This window comes from Seriola dumerili, unplaced genomic scaffold (assembly GCF_002260705.1).
Source record: "Seriola dumerili isolate Sdu_G_001 unplaced genomic scaffold, Sdu_1.0 BDQW01000088.1, whole genome shotgun sequence".
NCBI lineage: Eukaryota > Metazoa > Chordata > Actinopteri > Carangiformes > Carangidae > Seriola > Seriola dumerili.
The window spans coordinates 8599034-8619226 of NW_019174343.1; the positions used below are offsets into that span (position 1 = coordinate 8599034).

Sequence of the window (20193 nt, forward strand, 5' to 3'; positions counted from 1 at the left end):
CCACCGTACTGGAAGTCAGATAAAGTTTGAGTCTTTGGTTCAGGGCGACAGAGGGTATGTTCAGGCCTTTTCCCCTGACTCATCCGGGAACAGCTGTAGTCCTACAAAAATAAATAAATAAATAAATAAATAAAAATCAACAAACACCTCTTCTTTCACCTGCCTTTGTTAGTGTGATTGATTTGGAGACCTGAAATGCGCCTGTCACATTGATCGATCTGTCCGCTTGATTGGGGGGGCTTTATCCCTCCGCCCGTTGGCATGGTAATAAATGAGGGGTGACGGGCTGTTGACGGAGCAGCAGTTATGGCTTCTTTAATTTACCCAACGTCTCACACTGACAGAGACTCATAACAAGGTGACACGGTGCTATAATGGTTACGCTCAGTCACCTCTTGTCGGGCGGGGAGAGGGAGTGGGGGTGGAGCTGTATGATATGTGTGGATTTTGGGGTGGGTGGGTGTGTGTGTGTGTGGGTGTGTGTGTGTGTGTGTGTGTGTGTGTGTGTGTGTGTACAGGCTCACTGATTTGATGTTGCCTCTCCTCCCTCTGGTCAAGGTGTTATTGAGAGTGGGACTGTTATCTCTGTCCATGAGGTCGCCCGCTGCCTCACTAACGGGAGTACACCAGCCCTACCAATCCCAGGGAGCCGAGCAGCGTGTCCGGGTGGATCGTTTCTAGCCACATCCTCCTGGGTGGGCTATAACTCATCTCCAGATGGGGAAAGGGCCTTATCTCAGTCCCCCTCCACAGGCCTGCCCCTCGCCTGCTCTGTCTTAGGGAAAAGATTTTCTGGTGCCCCGGTGTGTGAGTTATGGTTGGGGTTAAGGGGACTGAATACGCCTGTCTGTTTGGGTTGTCTTTGATAATCTATGTCTGTATGGGCAGAGGAATGTGAGGATGTATGTGTGCTCATTTATACAGTATGTGCATGTCTGCATAACTGAGATTTATTTAACATGCAAACAAGTTGTGTATGCTCATCTTAATGTATTATATCCCATAAGGTGAAACACTATTGTCATAAGTTATTTAATCATGTGAAGGGCATCGTTACAGTTGCATCTGAGTATTGCCCCCCCCCCCCTTTCTATGCACACGTACACACGCCCCTCCACCCACCTACCCCATCCACGCCGCCTCTCTCTGTCATCTCAGCCTATCAATCAAAAATGTATTAAGTCCGGAGTCGGGCCGATCAAAGGCAGAATTCCTGGGAGGAGAGCAGATAAGCCCTATCTCATTAATAAGTGCTTTACCATTGCAGGGGCCCGCGCGCCTCGCCACACCCTGCCTGCCTCCCTTTGATATCTAATTATCCATCCGTTTCATTCTGTCAGAGAGGGAGGAGAGGGACGACTCACAGTGTCATCGCAAGCAAATACTCTTGCGTGTGTGCGTGTCTATGTGTATCAGGATCTGGGCAAGGGGCTGCTCCAAAACATCATGACATGCAGCACATCCAAATGTGCAGAGAGTGGCACATGTAAACAAATGCAAATAAGATGTTCTTGCAAAGGCAACTGGGCCCACGTTTGTATGGCACCCCTCCTGAAAAGCTGTCATGCATACAGTGTGAGCCTGAGATGGAGAGAGGGATCTATTTTACAGAGTGTAACGCTAACAGCCAACTGCAGCTTAGACTCTGAGGTGGCTTACAAATCAACCTTTTAACAATCTGTAGGGGCAATGAGCTCTGAGAGTGCTCCAAAGAGCTGAATACGGATAAGATAGTGGTGGGTGAGGAGAGAAACAAGATATTAAAACATCAAGGTAAGATACTGAGGAGAGGGGACAATGGAAGGAGTGCAAGGGTTAAGAGGATTTTTAAGAAATGCTGGGTTAAGACTGATGGACAAAAGCAGAAGAAGAAATGAAGAAGGAGGGGAGAGACAGACAGGAGAAATGAGAGAATGGGAAAAAGGAGAGAGAGAAAGAGCAGGGCATTCTTTTCCCTTCTCTCCTTGGTTTTCTGTAAGAGTAGCTCAGGAAGATAAGGCTAAAAGGTCCGTCAGTCTGTTGTGGAACAATCCGTTCTGTGTCTCTCCCCTTTCTCTCTCTCTCTCTCTCTCAAGATACTGCCTTTCTCTCTGTCTAATGGCACAACTCAGATTTCTAGTGATGCCTCTTGTGATATGGCTCATCTCTGGTGGCATGGTTTACTGACATCAGTTGTCCAATACAATATACTCACATCCCATAAAGAGCAAACCAGCCACAAGTCTAACGTGACAAAAAACATTTTTCAAACACTTTTTCTCTTTAAAGAACAAACCTTCAATACATCTAATATGCAAACCAGTGTCATTTATTGATATAAAGTACAACTATTCAAAGCTACAATAAAGGGCTGAAATTATGTCTTCATTTAACCGAGCTGTTCAAACCCTCGTCCCTAATCGCTCAAAGCAGAGCTCGGAAACAAACACAAACCAAGGAGGATTTGGAAGAACAAAACAGACACAAAATACAGACCCACATGCCTCACAAAGACTCCAAAGTCTGCCTCCCAATCCCATGTCCTCTTTTAAAAAGAGACCTTCATCTCTTGCCGTTCCTGTTATGAAGAGACTTTCTTCAAGAGGAGAAAGGAAGCATGTCAAAGACATGGGTCACAATGTTTACAAAGACGACTTTTAATCCAACCACAGCATCCCCGTGCTTTTATTTCCTGTTTCATGGGATTAAAATGAAATAAAACATAATAAAAAGCTAAATTAATTTATGGCTGAATAACTTATTTTTCTGTTTTAAAGGGATGGGTTTAAAGACTGAGAGGGAATCTACAAAGGAAATAATAGTAGTCAAAGGACTAAATTAGTTTCTTAGACTTTAAAATGTATTTTGTGTTTTTTAAAGGAATTTTTTTGATGCAAATCCAGCAAACAATGCCCAACAATCACTGAATATTATCCAAAAAGACTTCACAAAGTCTCAGTTCTTTCTATTCAAAAGCAGTAGCCCACATCCCACAATCTGAAGTTAAGACGGTAGTTAATCAGTAAATAATCAGCTGCTCTCTCTCTCTGCGTCTCTTTCACTACCTCTCTCTTCAGCTTTCTCTGTTTCTGTCTCTGACCTGTTGTGAAGCTGCCTGAGGGTTTGAATAACTGTCTGGTGCCAGGCTGCCTCACCCCAAGGCCTTGTGGGAGATGAAGAAGAGGTCAGTAGAGGGGGGTGGGGGTGGGGGGGTCTCTGTGAGTGAGTGAGTCTTGTGTGTGTGTGTGTGTGTGTGTGTGTGTGTGTGTGTGTGTGTGTATGTGTGTGTGTTCATATGAAGGTCTACGCCCTTGGCTGATACTGTTCATCAGCCTTAACAGACGGATACATGGTAAGGCAGAGGAATGGGAAAAGTGTATCTATGGAAAGACATGGGAATAGGTGGAAAGAGAGACGAGTGTATTGCAGTCATGAGACCCTGAAGAATACACAACAGAGAGCGCAAACAGTAGCAGAAAATCATGTGAAAAAGATGCCAAATTGGCTACAGGATTTTACAGGATATATTTGGCTCTATTCTCAGGCCACTGACAGATGCACAGTAGTAAAACTAATCTGAATCCAATTTGGATTCCATCCACACCGGTACATCCTAAAATTTAAAGCAAAGCATATTTTGACACAATACTTTTACAGCAACTTAAAAAGTAGTTAAGACAATTATATAACAAAATGCAAAAAGAACAAGACTGCAGTTGCAACAGCTGTCAGGCAACCTCTTCACCTAGCTAATACCTTGGCCTTGCAGCACTACTGGGTGTGAGAGAACACCTCAGACCCACAAGCAGATGAAAGAGAGGTCAACCTGCTGGAATGAACCTCCTTTAGGGCTGACCAGAGCTAGAGGGGCTGCCTGCCTGGGTGGCACTGCCTACACCCCCAGATGAAGCGGTCTGGTTGTGATTTGGTTCAGTGGATGCTAAGACACAGAAAACTCTTCCTTCGTTTTCTCTTTTGTTCCCAGGATGCCTTGGCTAACGTGGGTTTGGAAGGGGTGACAGAGAGGTCAGGGGGGCTCCAGTTGACTGTGCCCTGAGGGGGAATCCTGGGGAGGGATAGTAGAGTGGTAGTTGAGAGAGAAGGGGGGGGGGGTATCCCTCAGGAGCTTGGCCCCTCCCAAATCAAAACAAACAAACAGAGTGGCCCTCTGATCTAATCTGCCTGGACTAAAGCCCTCCAAACAGACCGCTTGAAGCAGCTACTACACTCAATGGCGGCTTTTCCTTTTCCCTCAAAAAAAAATTTGAAGCACTGTAACTACAATAACTGCATTTTACAGTATCTATCCATTGTGAGTTAACAAGTACAGTCGGATGAAATTCATTCATATGAATTCAATGGAGACACTGGGGGTTAGTTGCAATATTCTCTGCTTCGACCTAAGCCCTGACTTCTAAAGACTGGATGAAGACACAGGACACTATCACTGTAAGCCATGAATATATATGTTATATACATTTACTGACATCCAGTCATGCTTGTGCACAGGGGAAGGGAACAGTATGAGGATTCTTCTAAGGCGACTGCCTGGGACAGCCAACTTGTTTGGCTCTTTGAATTTCCACCATAAACATTCCTTCTGCTTCTGTGCTCTGAGGCTTTGCTATGGTTTAAACAGTAGACTAAACTTCTCACTGGCTAACTGTTACTCCAACACAATGCTAAACAAATTCCTCTTCCTTAGCGGCGCAGCCTCCAATTGCAGCGTGGCCTTCTGTCAGCTGACCAGCGAGAGAAGATGAGGGTGAGATTAGACCAATCAGGGGTCAGGCTGAGGTTATCACAACCACTCCAAAACTAAAACAGATGGAGAGTGGAGTGCAGCACGACTCAACATCTACTGTTGGACCCATATCTTTAGGCCATGTATTCTCCTGCTCCACTGGACTGGAAGAATGTCAGACTTAGTTTTGGTTTTGAATTCTGGGTCATGTTGCTTTAACAAAATAGTGTGTGGATCAGCGACTCCGAGGCGCATGATGCGACACATGATAAGATGTGTAAATCTTACACAGGGGTTAAAGCTCTCTGTCCCTTAAGGGGCTAAATGTGACATAGAAACAAAAAAAAGATGCTAAATAAAGCCCACACACCAACCTATTCAAATGTTCGACTGAGTCACTAACTGACTGAGTGATGATGTTACACCCTTGGTCTGTGGCTAAGTATTTGAGATCCCCTTAGGCCTTTGCTCTTTCTAAACGATTTGGTGCAAACAAGCAGTGTTGCCAACTCAGCACCTTTGTTGCTAGATTAACCAACTTTTTACACTCCTATAGTGACTTAAAAAAAAAAAAAAAGAAGCACCCAACAACAAATTTAGTAACTTTTTAAACAAACCTGAGCTACTTTCCGTAGAACATAGTCGCCAGTATTGCCTCACATGTGGAGGTCGGGCTTTCCCTCCGCAGACACACCTCTCTATGCTGGCCACACGGCAACTGATGTGAGTGAGCTTCTCATGTGCTAACTTATGTGTTTGGTTATTTTGTCAGACGACGTCGTAGATATAAAATCAGGATTTTAGTAGTGCAGAGCAGCAGCTAGAAATGGCTTGGAAGTGACTGGTGGTTAACATGTAGTCTTAACAGGCCATGTTGCAGTCACTATTTCATACTTGTTCCTTTGTCCGATAACAGAAACAGAAAAAGATGTAAATAAGCTTTATTGGAAATTCGACAGTTAAAATACAGCCATATACTACATTCTGACCTAGTCTTACTTTTGTATCAACACAATACAAAACTCTACTCTTATTCTACGCAGACCTGTCTAAATCTGGCCTTTTGGGAGTACAAATAAAAACTTGTCCAGTTTGCCCCAAATATCATTCCTGTCGTCTGTCAGTCTGCTCTCTCTTTTTTCCCCACTTTGTCTATTTTTGTATAATTGTTTGCTTGTTTTTTTCATTATCTCCCCATCTGGAATTCAACTCCCTGCTGTGATAAACATTAGGCCCCTCTCAGTCTCTTTCTCCTTCTTTCTCTCTCCAACTCCTTGCACCTAGATGAGATGTAATTGTGATTAACAGCGCCGTGACAAGAGGACACAAGACTTTCGTCATGATGGAAAAACAAACAAACAATAACAACAAGATAAAATGATGGAAATATGCACAACATCTTATCACAGATGTTAATTGTTTCCGTGTGGGAGGGGAGGGTGGCTGAGGGGAGGAGCGGTTCACGTGAGGGAGGGAAAGAGGAACTTGAGAACATCCTCCTTCTGACTTTGGCCTGTGCCTGACTTTAGAGCTAAGCCCACTCTCAAGAGAAGGTCAACACCAGGTTCAACTTTTCACCTCAGCAGCCTGAGAGAACACACTAAATACCAAGGATTACACCACGGTGCGCCGCAATATCTCATAGCCTCCCACTGCATTTCAGAACAGACCTACACTTCAAAACCACAAAATTCAATAATGCACTTTTAATATAAAGTAAATGCCACAACAATGTGTCTGTTGCCATAGAGTTAGACACACTTGGTATAAATTCGACAGAAAATATGAGTGCATGTGCTGGATAAGCCATGGCATAAATGTGCCTTAATATTATTATGAATATGGAACATGTGCAACAGCGGTAATTAAAAATTTATGCAGGTTGCATTTTTTCAGTCAGATTACTTAAATTCAGTAACACTCATGAATTCACAGCAAGTAAGCAGAACATCAAAGGTAACACGAGAGCCTCATGCCAACCTACTGCAGTGAGGGGACGAGTGGGGAGACCACAGTGGCAGGGAGTTGGTGACCCTTAATTTGACATTGGGTACCATGTTTAGTGGTGCAGTCTATACTTGTCTGTGTGTGTGTGCATATTTATATGTGTGTGTGTGTATGTTTGAGTGTGTGGGCATGGCGATGTCAGCGTTGGTCAGGTGTAACTGAACAGACAGAAAGACAGACAGGCAGGCGGCCGGCTGGCGTCAGCGGCCACACGCCTGTCACGACACACCACACGCCGAGCAGCCACATACCGCAGCACCCACACTGCGTACACACAATGAGCGCTCAGTCCCCCGCATCACGCACCAGCGGCAACAGCAATGTGAAATATTCACACAGGGACAAAAGGTAGAGAGACGGGCGGGGGAGGGGGGAGACCTGGGAGGTGAGGACAGAGGAAAGGGTTCAAATAAAGTGGGGCTGTAATGGAAGGAGTGAAATGAAATTATAACTTTTGACAAACTTGAGAGTTCAAACACAAGTCTCACTGCACAGCTGACTGAGAGCAGGAATCTGAGCAGGAGAGAATCATCGTGCCCGGCTGTTTCAAAATGCAACATTAATTTTGAGATTTGCTTTGATGAAAAACTGTCAAAATATTGTATAATCAGAAAAACGTAATTGGCCATAAACAGCCTTTCTCAGAAGAATTTACAGCTAATTTTACTTTCATCTAATCTATTGCAAGAATCATAACTAGAGCAGAAACAATCAATTGATTAGTTGACCTATGGTAAATTAATCGTTACCATTTTTCATGAATGAATAATTGTTTAAGTTGCACATAAAGAAAAGATTCTAGCTTCTCAAATATGATTATTTGCTGCTCCTTTCTCTTTTGCATTATTGCAAATTGAATCACTGACTGGGTTGGACTGAGTTTAGACGGATTTGTTCTCTGTGATGAGTAATGAGTTCACAGTGTCACTTTAGGCTCTTGAAACTTGGGTGTTTCTCACTATTTCTGACATTATGTAAATAAAACACAAATACATTAATCACAGCATATTCAAATAAAAGAATATCAATAAACAATAATGAAATTACTACTTAGGTCCAGCACTAGTCACAACTTTAATTCAGTCACTTCCTCAAAATATTGCAGTATTTTCTATGTGGAACTTTTTAGGTAAAATATTTCCCTTTAAAATTTAATTTCAACAGTGTAATACAGGACAAAAATACAATGTTTCTGTGCTTTATATGAACTGGAAAAATTGAAAAGATCCTCGGAAAAAATCTATTAACCTACAGTAGTCAATCCTGACTGTGGGACCTGAGCACTTGCAGATGTTTTACAGCTCTCTCCCGCCCTCTGGTGGAGAAGAAGGAGACCTACATTAAGTCCCTGCTCTAGCTGCACAAACTCCTTATTAAACTTCCTTTGGCTTAGACTGACCTGATGTTTCAAACCTTGTGGGGCTCTGGGGAATGAACAGCAGAGATATTACTCTCAGCCATGTGTGAAGAAGTCGCTTGAGCATTTTCTACAAGCAGGGCCGAATGGAGTACAGTGGGGCCCTCTCAAGCTGCTGCCGACACCCTGAGCCGCGCACATCTGGTGTTAATCATCAAAGCTTACACAAACACACCATACACACACATACAAAGAGACAGACACACACTTCTGCAAAGATCCCCTTAAGAAAATCCCTCTCAACTCCTGAACTTCCGACATGACTGGGGTCAACACTCTTGCCCTGGATCTATTAGTACACATGCCAAAGCTGTGTAATAAGAGCTGGTGAGTTGTTACAGTACAAGGAGTTCTCACACACACACACCATACATTTTAGGTTCACTGCATATGGGCAAATACAACACATAACCACCCATGCATACATAAACACACATTCAAATGAGGGCAGAGAAAATGAAACTATGTGTTCTATTGTCTGTTAATAATATGAAGAACATATCATACCAGTCACTGACCACATTCATAGTGACTATACCACGGACTCAACGTTCTTACAGCTCAAAAGGTAGAGCTCCAAATTTTACAAAGGCAGGTTATGTCTAGGGTTTAAACTTTGACTTGTGCTCTTCTACTTAACAATGAAGCTTTGCACAATAGAAAACAAGAGGAAAAGCAAACACCACAAAATGCATCGATAAACTTCAACAGAAAGAGTGAAATAAAAACAAAAAAGAGACTCCAAATGCCATATCTGGCAATTACATACTTAATTGGGCATCCTTCTGTGAATTTAACAACTGCATTATGCCATGAAAGGAATTAAGAAAAAAGGTAGCAATCCAACAATAAAAAGGTCAACCCATGTGTTGATCTTTTGTAGTGATTATATGTTATTGTCATTTTTTTTTTACACTTTTATTATTATGGTCTGATGAGCCTATAATTTATAAATGTGTATGTGTTGAATATTAGCTGATCTTTAATTTTATTAAGTGTCTGGCTAATTAGACCTCGGCTCAGCTTGAAGTTTCATGGAGCTATGAAGTGAATTATATTATGACACCATGCTCTTTATACTAATGAAAGAATGATAAAGGTGCATTTCTTTCACCATCCAGGTCAAACAAAGCAAATGAGAAGAGTGGGGAAGTATCAATATGCATTTTTTCACTGAAGACATTTTGGCATGTCACAGTAGAGAAAACTCAGGTGTAAATAAATACAAAAATGAACAATGGCTTAAGTCCATTTAGCTGCTTCAGTTTCAGTGTCTTGGTATAGTTCATGCTGGCTTACTGTCATGATTTACTGGGATACTTGAATAGGACAGAGCCATCATCAATGTTATTAGTATCACAGGTGAATTTCTTACTATGACAATTTGAAATGCCTGCTGTGAAAAATGTCTGTGAAGGCCAACAGAGCCAACAGAGTCCAGGGAGGACATATAATCGGCCAGTCAAGTGAAATCACCTGTGAGGGTGTGCCATGGGTGTTCAGGTTTTTAATAAAGGCTTTATATTAAAACACATCAGCAGACTTACTGCTGAGAATAAAAAGACCATAAGTACAGTTTGTTGCTTTCTTTCTATCCTAACCTCATTTGAGAAATTTTTTTTGAGGCACAGCACCCAGATGGCATTTATTGAAAGAGAACAAGTAACTGGTATCTTTATGACTGATGGGTAATTAGTTGGATACATGACTTAATTTTGGATAATCTCTCAATAATGATTTTTCCATCTTCATTGACAAGGGCACGAAAAATTATTAAACTTGCTGCAAATGATGCTGCAGTCCTGTACTACTACTGTACTGTATATATGCTGTACTGTATATTTATGCTCCTGAGTTTATGGTAATCACAGCGTCAGCACTTGGGAAAAATAGACATACCTCCGTCCACGCGTTTATTCGACTGACTTTAAAACTGCATTGGCTCCGTTTCACCTGCTTCTGGTCCTCCTCCCTCAGGTGAGGACCGGGTGGCTCTGGTTCAGTGGGCGGTATCCTGTAAACAAACAGTTTACTGACCCATGAGGACGCCTACATTGGGCTACCCGTACAGCAGTGATGGCATACAGATAAACAATATAATAATACAATCATAATGTGTCAAGCTAACTCTAACTTTTTTAATAATTCGGCCCTGTTTTTTTGTGGTCAAACTTCAACATAAGTTCGTTTGTGTAGCTTGCTAGCTTGTGCGGGATTGACGTTAAGTTAGCTAACGCTGGTTCGGGTTAGTTTTGCTTCACGCTGCTCTTTCTTGGAGGTGAGGACGTTTGCTTGTGTCTCCCTCCTGATAGTGATCTCACTTGTAAAGGTGAAACATACGATTTGAAAAATAATAACAATAAAGCATAAATCTTAGATTTGTTTGGCATGTGAAATTATTTTTCGACGAAAGCGTCTTTACCTCGGGTTGTCAGCGCAACAAACCGCAGTGAACTCACTGCTGCCCCCTGTGGTCAAAAAACCGAACATGTTCCTCTTTACACCTGCTGTCATTACATTAACCACATGGAAAAGTTAATTAACTCTAAGCATGTACAGCTGAAGCAATGTAAACATATTCAATTACAGTAAAATTACTACATTTAAAACATGCTAACATACATCAGTGTTATCTGACAAACACACGCTCCATCCTTATTATGTTCTAATGAACAGTGATAATGATGTTGAGGAAATTAAGTGATAGCTGTGTTTGGGCCTGTCCAACATCCCAGCAGTGACAACAGGCTCACCGACTGGATGTTTTCACAATGGACCATCTCCAAACTCAACCTCAGTCCCAGTGCTCAGTCCCTCTGCTGCTCCACAGCTCCGAGAAAAGACATCTGGCAACTACCATAATGTCTGAGAAAGAGAGATGTAGGTTACTGGTATCCAGAAAGAGAGGCGGGACTGTGTGTTCAGGCTTCATGCCTCTTGCCCTGAATGTCTGAATTACCAGCAAGTAGGCCTCAGACAAGTTACCTATTCCACACCCTGCTTGATGAATCTCTTCACAAACACACCCTTTAATTATTTATTCATTTATTTATTTATTTATTTAAGGCACACAAAGAACCCATGTCAAAACAGTTATTTTTATTTTTTTAAAGTTAGTTTTCAGGATTCAAGTTGTCTTAAAAAGCCCTGACACAATGTAGTCTGAGGCTCTTCCATCAATGAGGCCTGTTCCATCATTGTTGACAAACCAGCAGGGAATATTCTCTCCATTCTTCACGTTCCTGCTGAAGTCCTTCTGCCAGTGTCTGTGAGGGAGAGAAAACTGATGATGAGATGTGTATATGAGCACACACTTTACCCTCACATGCATTCTGTGTGTGTGTGTGTGTGTGTGTGCACCTGGTCACGTTGATTTTTTGTCCCTTCACATACATGGTGGCATCTAACTTCTCCTGAACTTCACCTGGACGTGGGTCTGTCACCTCAAACTCAACCCCATGGTAGAACTGACCTGGAGCAAAAAAAGCTTACTTAATATCTATTGCTTTATTTAAAGTTAGGAATAAGAAAATAGCTGTAAAAAAAACAGTGCATCATAATATGGGAAATTTCCTCTCAGCCTCTTCTGTTCCCACCTAGCAGGCCATGAGCTGAAGCAGACAGGTGGTGGCTGTCCAGGGTGTAGAAACCTAGGTAGTCTTGCTGATCGTGGCGTCTCTTCCACACCTTTGTGTGTTTGATGACCATAAATTTAATGGAGTGTCTCAGTGTCACTGTTAAGCTGCAGTTCTTTGTTAACTTGAGGTCCATACTGGAGGAGAGAGAACAACAATTTCATTTGACCAACTGGCTGACAGTAAGATAGCAAAGTTGTTTCTTTGTGACTCACAGGAGCCACGTGGAGCTTCTTTATTTGTCAGTGTCAAGTATAGCTTAAGTCAATTTTCAGTGAGGATGTCATAGTTTACACTTGGTTTTGTAGTTTTTACTGATCCAATTTATTGTTTAATTTTCATTTAGATGACACTCATATTTTGATTAATTGTGGTATAGATTGTAGGAATGGTATCTTTAAGGTATGACAATTGAACTTCAGGTATTTACTGTGTGATAAACAAAAATTAAAAATCATTGTGAGAAATGTCTTTACATTGACTTTTAAAAGCACTTTTACCTGACATAATGACAACATAAATGTTTGCATTATTTTATCATTTCAGTTTAAAACATGTTGCTGTCAAGTAACTCAAGATAATATTTGCAAAGCAGGATTACTCACTTGGTTTCTTTGATAGAGGCTGTATCAGACCACAGCAGCTTGACCTGTCTGCCATTGTGGAGGACTGAGATGTCCTGAGTGCTCACCTCCAGCCTCACTCCCAGCTTCTTGTGGCTGATACCAAAACGTCCAAAGTAGGTGTTGACGTTACCATCAGCAACAACTTTCTTCTTGCCAATAATTTGGCCATTCACCACAAAGCCTGAAAATGATGAAAGATTTGTTTTATCATGCCTTTTGCTTCCTTTGAGAACAATTGAGTGATCAAGACTCAGGGCTGACCTGATCCTGGGTCTCTGACCAGAGTGAAAATGGTTCCTGGTTTGTTGTTGATGTTGAAGCACAGAGCGTCATCTCTGTCTGGCAGCTCTATCATGAAATGAGGATCTCCGTCCACTGCAAAAGCATCATCAAAGTATAATGTCAGGCAGAAAGCTATAACAGCTAACAGTTGCATCCTATAGTGCAGCAGTGAAGAGCTGGAACTGATTTCTTCAGTATTAAATTATTGATACATATGTGGTGAATCATGTCTGTGTTTGATAATAAAAGCTTTTAATAGAAGATATAAGTAAAATTGGCAGCAATAATGACAGCATAGACATGATAAAAATTATGTGATAGTGAAACTACTGCTGTATGAGAAGCTTACCATCTGATAGGCCATGGGAACCTCGAGCATCGGCTGCAGGGCCTGTTATCAAAAATAATAAAATCATACATCGCCAAAGTTGTTCAGCCAGAATAAGGTTGGTAAAGTTTGTCATATAATGAAGTTAAAAGAGATTGTCGTACCACGGTGTCTCTCTGCTTTCTGTCGCTGGTCTGTAAAACAGGGCAACAGTTAGAAAACATAAAACTCAAAGTTGGATGCCTTCAGGAAGTCCTACTCACACATACTGATTCAACAGATTTCTAATAATCAAAGAATGTAATGTAATTTGCAAAGAAAGAATATGCTGATTCACTTGTCAGTTTATCAGATAGCCTGTACTAAATCGTTTTTTTTCCGTTCGTACAAATAAAAATAAAAAATCTGCTGACAACAAATTAAACAAAATTAAAATCAAACACTGGCCACATATCCTTTACCCTCAGTCAGCTTGTCAGCAATGAGAGGGCTGTCTGGTCCGTCCTCAGTTTCAGGCTTGGTAACCACCATGGAGGTGAGAGGGGTGACGAAGCTGTACCGTAGAGACATGTCCAATGCCTTGACTGTCATAATGTCTTTGTCTTGCTGAGTACCAATGTCACTGTGAGATAAAAAAGAAAGAGGAGATTAGCTGGTTGTTTAATAGTGATATATGATGCACATGACGAGCAATAACAACTCTGATCAGAGCAGTTTCTTTGAGTAATCCATCACAGTTCACAGAGAAACTTTCTCAAATCTTTGATGAACAAACCTATCCTCCAGTAGCTGCTGGATGGTGAGGTAGGCCCACAAACGCTCAGTGAAATTCCCAAAGATGTACTCCAGTTCTGGGTAGATCACCCCCCAGTTTACCACGCTGGCCCTTCTGTGCACTTGGAAGTCATTGTCCGACTACAGAAATAGGAGAGATTCAATGAGCGATGGCAGGAGAGGATATTAACAGTATAATAAAGACAGAGTCGACAGCCACACTAGCAGCTCTGTAAGGCTGCAGGTTGATAGGAATGTCATAAGTAAACCAAATGGAAAATTAAATGTATGAAGCTTGATGAAAAGTTAAGGTATCATCAGTAGGATCTATCCTGAGGAGACCGTGATTCTGTACAATCCACCTCATAGTTGTTGAGATTTTTTAGTCTGGAGTCTGGACCAAAGTGTCCAACTGACCATCGTTATAAAAAATAAAAATAGGAACATCAAGGCATGATGACTTGACCCTTACTGAAGCCCTGAGAATGTCTGGAAGAAGTATCTCTAAAGACTAAAACAATCCACCTAAGTTTGTTTCATTCACAGTATCACTCTTTGCATTCAATATTCAGCCACATGTGAGAAAAAGCACACATATTGTCTGTTCACCACCATGACAAGATATAAGGTCTATTCATAGCATAATTCATATTCTGTTGTCCATTTCTCACCCCCTGGGCAAACACTTCCACCAAGAAGCTGTCCAGATCACTGTCTCTCAGCCGTCCAGCCACCACGATCTCTGAGCCATTAAACAACTGGCTGAAGTGTTTTTTGGTCACAAAGTTCACTGCATTGTCAGGATAACGCAGATCCACCTCCGAGAGCAGAGGGCTGGACACTTCATTATAGAAACCCTGGAGGAGAGACACACACTCCAAATCATGCATCATCTGTTTACCAAAATCCCCTGGAGGTGCAAAACACACTATAAATACAATAAACACTGCCAAACTTGAATGGACTTTCCCTTTGTTGTAAATCAGTGTTTTCTTGTTTTGCCTCACCTTGAGTTGAACAGCTGCATCTGAAGCTTCATATATTCTGCGGGCCAGCCCCTTGTTTTGTCTGCACATCACATCCAGGAAGGAGTAATCCACATCATTTCCAAAGCCGAGACAGAACAGAGACATGTTTCCTCCAATAGCAGAACGCACATTCTCCTGGATTGTTGGGAGGTTTGACACCCCTGTACGCATACATGCACGCACACATGTATATTAATGTACACATTATGTATGAGCATGCAATGAAAGCCTTGTTGTTCTTATAAGAGACTTAACATACTTATAAGATTTGTGAAGTACTTGTCAACCTTTTAAAACTTTCAATGACCTCTGACCATCCAGAATAAAATATTATCATCCTCCAAATGAAGACATCTCACCGTGGTTTGGCATCCCATCAGTCAGTAAAATAATCATATCCACACTCCTCTCTGGGAGCCTCTTATCTCCTCTTTCTCTCCCCAGCATGCTCACTGCCCTCAGCACAGCGCTATTGATATCTGTGCCTGAAAGGCAACGACACAATGAGCAGATTAACACAAAAATATCCTAAGATAACATTTTTTATAGAGAAAATTAAGTTGCAATTTCTCAGTAGCCCATGTTCTTTAAAGTAATAGATCAACATTTTGAAAAATACACCCCTCTCATTCTTGTCCACAAAGTATGAATCTACAGCTAGCAGGCAGTTAGCTTAGCTTAGTTTAGCGTAGCTTGACATAAAGACTGGAAGCAGAGGAAATCAGCTAGACTGTCCAAGTGTTGAAAAATCCACCATGTAGCTCTAACACATACCTCATTTGTTTGATCTGTACAAAAACCTAAGTGTAAAAATAAGAATTTGCAATTTTATGTGGGGTTATGAGCGTGGGTCACTTGTTGATCAGTGCTGACCAGCGCTAACTTAATGAAGTCTCCGAAGCTTCACTTTGAACAGACAGATTAAAGAGTGGTTAATTCTTCTCATCTGTGTCTCTTAGGCCCTGAACCTTTGTGATTTACTCTCTATTCTTCTATAATCTACTCTGTTGACATCTCTCTTCACCACTATAAATAAATGTATACATTTGAACTCTATTTCTGGTCATCTGAATAAGGAAGTGAACAAAACATTTAGAACTAAAGTTGCACCTCCGTTGTCTTTTATTTTCCTGACGTAGGCAATGGCTTTGGCCACATTTTCCTGAGTTGCTTTGGAGAGAACGTCCTTCCAGGTGACAATACTGGAATCAAACAGGATGAGAGCAAAGTGGTCCTCCTCATGGAGTTCTTTCAGAATGGCAACCAATGCGTCCCGGGTCTGCAAAGGTTCACAGTTTAACATATGAAGATGTACATACATCATTGCATGCGGTAAGGAGCTTACCCACACAAGTCTTTTACCTGTGCAATCTTTTTTCCACTCATTGATCCGCTCCTGTCAATCACAAACACCACATTCTTTGGGACTCTGGGCAGGCCAGGGGGAGCGAAGAAGTGCACAAAGTATCCATTCACAACCTGAAGGGATGTAAAGAATTTGATTGAGACTAAAGTGTGATTCTTATGTGCTGCTGCAAAGACTTTGTTGGCAGCTGACCTGAACTTCCCCCGCGCCCTCTTCTCGTTTCACATCGTACTTGATGATGAAATCACCATCAATTATGGTGCCTTCACATCCTGGACACTTCCTCTGCTGCTCCACTGTTGGTGAGAAAGAGATGTGTGCCTGAGAGACAGAGAGATTCATTTCGGTTGAGATTACTGGACAAAAAACTGAGAAGTCTATAAACAGAAGCATGGAAATCTTTGTAACCCTTTACCTCTGTGTCTGTGACAGTTTTCTCCACCAGGGGGAGCAGATCATTCGTGAGGAAAGTTGCAGTGGCATCAACACAGTCAATGCCCTGAGGCTCATAGATGTCTGCCACAATCTGTCTCCACACACACACACACACACACACACACACAATCACAATCACTGAGGCAGTGCACTCTTTAATGTTGACACAAATTTGTCACACTCTGCGCTCACTGAGGAAGCGTCTCTTGAACTGCGTGTCATTGCTTAGAAAAATAAAAGAGGAGAGTGAGTAGAACCTGAAACTCCTGCACCAGTTGTTTGGGTTTAACTCGGGTTAAAATCTCATATTGGCCCAGTTTCCTCTGAAGGAGCTCCTCGTATGTCAGAATGAAAGTCACGTTACTTTTGGCTGCAATGTTGACAGACACTGAAAACTTCTCCATCTTCCTCCCAGAGGCCCTGTAATAAAACACAGATATAACTGACAGCTTCTAATGCTAAAATGATCAATTTAGGATCTTTACAAGAAGTCCATAAAATTGTAGATGTTGCTTTGAACGTGTATTTTCATGTTTGCAATAGTGGGTTTATGTATTTTTCATTTTGACTGACTCACTTGACCAGTCCAGCCGTCTGTCCAGAGGAAACAGCCTTCTCATATTGTTTCTTAGCTTTTTCTTTCTCCTTCACCTCCCCAGCATACACCTGACCTTCGATTTCCCTGTGAGGCACAAGGACTTTTGTCAAAGGTATAGAAACACATAGAATATGCTCACTGTCAAACGTCTTGAGTTTTGACTGACATGCTGAAGTTGGTGATGAAGGCGGTCTTGGGCAGCTCCACTTCGAAGAAGATTTCCTGGGAGGAGTTTGCTGTGTTCAGGGCCTTGGAGGTCATGACGGTGTGAGCGAAACGAGACGTCACCGTGCAGCTGACTCTGACGCTGTTCACCTCCACCATCTGAAAGGATGCTTATAGAGTAAAAAGTTTGTCCGTAGGGGTTCAGTGTCAATAAATCATAACCACACAAATTATACAAGATCATGCCATATTACTGCAAACAAGCAAGACCAGAGGCTAAGACGACTGGCAGTCTCTCTACTGGAGTCTGTCTCAGATGTGAGGAGACATGTCACAAAACTGAGACAAGTCACTTTTCTGTAAACACAATGTAAGATGAAACTTAGAGTTTCTCATACTCGCAAATGCGTAAGGGAATAAAACCCAGATGGACAAATCACTTCCAGCGTGTTTATTGTCTCCAGTAAAGCAAAGAGAAAATATATGCATGCCAGTGGACACCACGGAGGGAAGTGGCATCTGGAAGTAATGTGGTTTATGGGAAATATGGACTTCATTTCGCAACCAGTAACAATACCACTACTGTGAGATAGACACTACCAGTTATCTTGACCACGGCCTCATGTGTACTGAATTATCATATTCAGATTTGAGTTCATTTGTCAATGATACATCAACATATATAAATGTTTTGTTATTAGGAAAGGTCACATCCCTGTGTTTTATAGATTTTTTGATATCAATACCAAAAATAGTCCCTTACATTTGCAGAGTTTGTGCTTCTTTTCTGCAGGAGAAAAAGAGACAAAAAATATTTCCACAATCAACACTGTCTTTTTTCAGTTTTGCAGCAGGGAAGACAGAAAGTTCAGTAAATGGTAGTCTAAACTTCTCTTAGTTTGCAGTATTTTAAGCTGGATACCTTTATTGACCTGGTGCCCATAGCTTCTTCAGTCTCCTGGAACAGAACATAAAATGACTGCATGGTTATGGAGAAAGGAAAAGCAGGTGTGGAAAGGGATGTGCACTAAATGTATGACTATTTGACATCACTAAGCTTGAAGTTTTCCTGAATGTTTTCCATCAGTTACATTCTGCCTCAGAAAATGCTGATTTCTAAACTATACGTAATCTCTATTTGAAGTATCCATGCTTAGATACTCGTCATCACATGTACTAAAGGTGCCTCCTCTGTGTTCCTCAAAGTGTCTGAGAGACAGTTTTGGATTAGCATTTCTGTGAAGCAAGGTGTGGACCCAGAATCCAATAAAGGACTGAAAATAAGTGTGGGAAAAGATTTGTGGATGTAAAGGTCACATAATTAACAGGCGGGCGAGACTAGACAAGCAGCAGCATGCTGACAGGTTGGCGTCTTACACAACCTAGCAAACTGGAGGGAGCAGATACAGTGTATGTGCATAGGTGGTTGGGTGGGGATGTGCAGAAAACCTCAAAGGGGACAACTTGTGGACAGGTGAAGCATGAAATGGCTGAAATGATAGAACATGGTTAGTTAAACAAACTATTGCATTGATGAGTTGGAAACAGCAAGAGAAGAGGACAGAGGAGGACAGAGCCGTCATCATAATGGCAAATGTCCAACTTGGTTGATTGAACCTAAGGGCAATAGAAAAACAGTCTCTGCCTCATGTGTTACTGTGCAAATGAGTGTGTTCAGTAGAAGTTTGGACTTATTGATTTGATTTTGAGACAAACAGAGCTATAGACATGAGACTTGGACTACTGTACAGTGTAATTTTTCACCTGTCCCGAACCAATCAACCAAACAATCATGACAAAAACATGGAGAACTCTTTAGACATTAACCCGTTAACAGCGGAGACTTCCACTGAGAAGTCTCAAGGTGTGACCTTGGGAAAATCTTGAAAAAATGGCAAAAAGTAAATAAGACAGCAATAGAACATACCTTGTACAGTTTGCACCTTAAACTATTAAGGTTGTATATGTTTAAATTGCTTATAATCAAGCTTTGGGAGGAAAATGAAAAGGATTCTGCATCATTTGAATGGTCAGCGTGCTGAAAGACTTGAATCTTGACTTGCACTTGACCTTTGGGCATACATTAACAGACTTGAGACTTGACTTGGTTGTACATCAAAAAAAATTTTTTTAAAAGTTCCGCTTGCACCCTAACCTACATCTAATGTTTCAGTCTGCTGAGTTTTTTTTTCTATGAAGCTCCATTGTAAATACTAGTAAAACGTTAAGTCACACCAGCAAACAGCAATGTTGGCTTCAAAAGCAACCCACACTCCTGATATCTAGCTGTTTTAAAGGAAAATAGTTTTAAAGGATTTTTCCTGTAAGCTGTCAATGCTCTAGTGTTCCCTGAGATGAGTCGCTACGGCTTGTGCAACTTATTTATTTGATTTTCTGTGATGCCCTTCTGTTTTTCTGCATAGTCTTGGTAATTGTGCCCTCTAAACAGATCTTCTTTTATTCTTTTATTAGAAAACAAACAAAAAAAACATTAAAAAGCACATCACTTCCTGCATGCCTGAGGATTCTTCATGGGAAAGATGTGCTCTTACAACTGCAGATACAGGCTTTCATAAAAAGTGTTTAAACTCATCACCAATGACATACCTGCTGACATAGAATATAATAATGCATTTGTGTACATGCATCTGCTGCACACAAATGGCTTCTGTTAAATACCTGTGTCAGAGCATCTCTCCTGGAAATGACCAGAGCTCCTCGGGCCTGAGCTGGAAGCCAGATGCAGACACAAGCCCCCAGCAGCAGGACTCTCCACGCCGCTGTCATGCTTGGGAAACAAAGCGGCCTC

General features: G+C 41.6%; 1 protein-coding gene across 1 annotated transcript; it reads right to left on the reverse strand.

The window, feature by feature from the left end:
* Positions 1-11231: 11231 nt before the first annotated feature.
* Positions 11232-20184, reverse strand: LOC111221738 (inter-alpha-trypsin inhibitor heavy chain H3-like). The gene is made up of 22 exons (XM_022745273.1): positions 20064-20184; positions 18307-18342; positions 18148-18171; positions 17386-17543; positions 17199-17303; positions 16879-17041; positions 16602-16712; positions 16379-16507; positions 16183-16299; positions 15931-16099; positions 15180-15305; positions 14800-14981; positions 14464-14649; positions 13794-13933; positions 13480-13640; positions 13183-13212; positions 13040-13081; positions 12670-12783; positions 12388-12589; positions 11744-11919; positions 11508-11619; positions 11232-11413 (listed from the first exon to the last, which is right to left on the reverse strand). Exons 1-22 carry the CDS (start codon positions 20169-20171, stop codon positions 11275-11277), a joined length of 2730 nt encoding a protein of 909 aa, XP_022600994.1. The 5' UTR covers positions 20172-20184; the 3' UTR covers positions 11232-11274.
* Positions 20185-20193: the final 9 nt, after the last annotated feature.

Coding starts and splice junctions, on each gene's coding strand:
- LOC111221738 (XM_022745273.1), bottom strand. CDS start 20,171: ATGACAGCGGCGTGGAGAGTCCTGCTGCTGGGGGCTTGTGTCTGCATC. Junction 16,300..16,378: donor AGGGCGCGGGGGAAGTTCAG/GTCAGCTGCCAA, acceptor ACATCCCTTCAG/GTTGTGAATGGATACTTTGT. Junction 14,982..15,179: donor TGATGGGATGCCAAACCACG/GTGAGATGTCTT, acceptor GTATGCGTACAG/GGGTGTCAAACCTCCCAACA.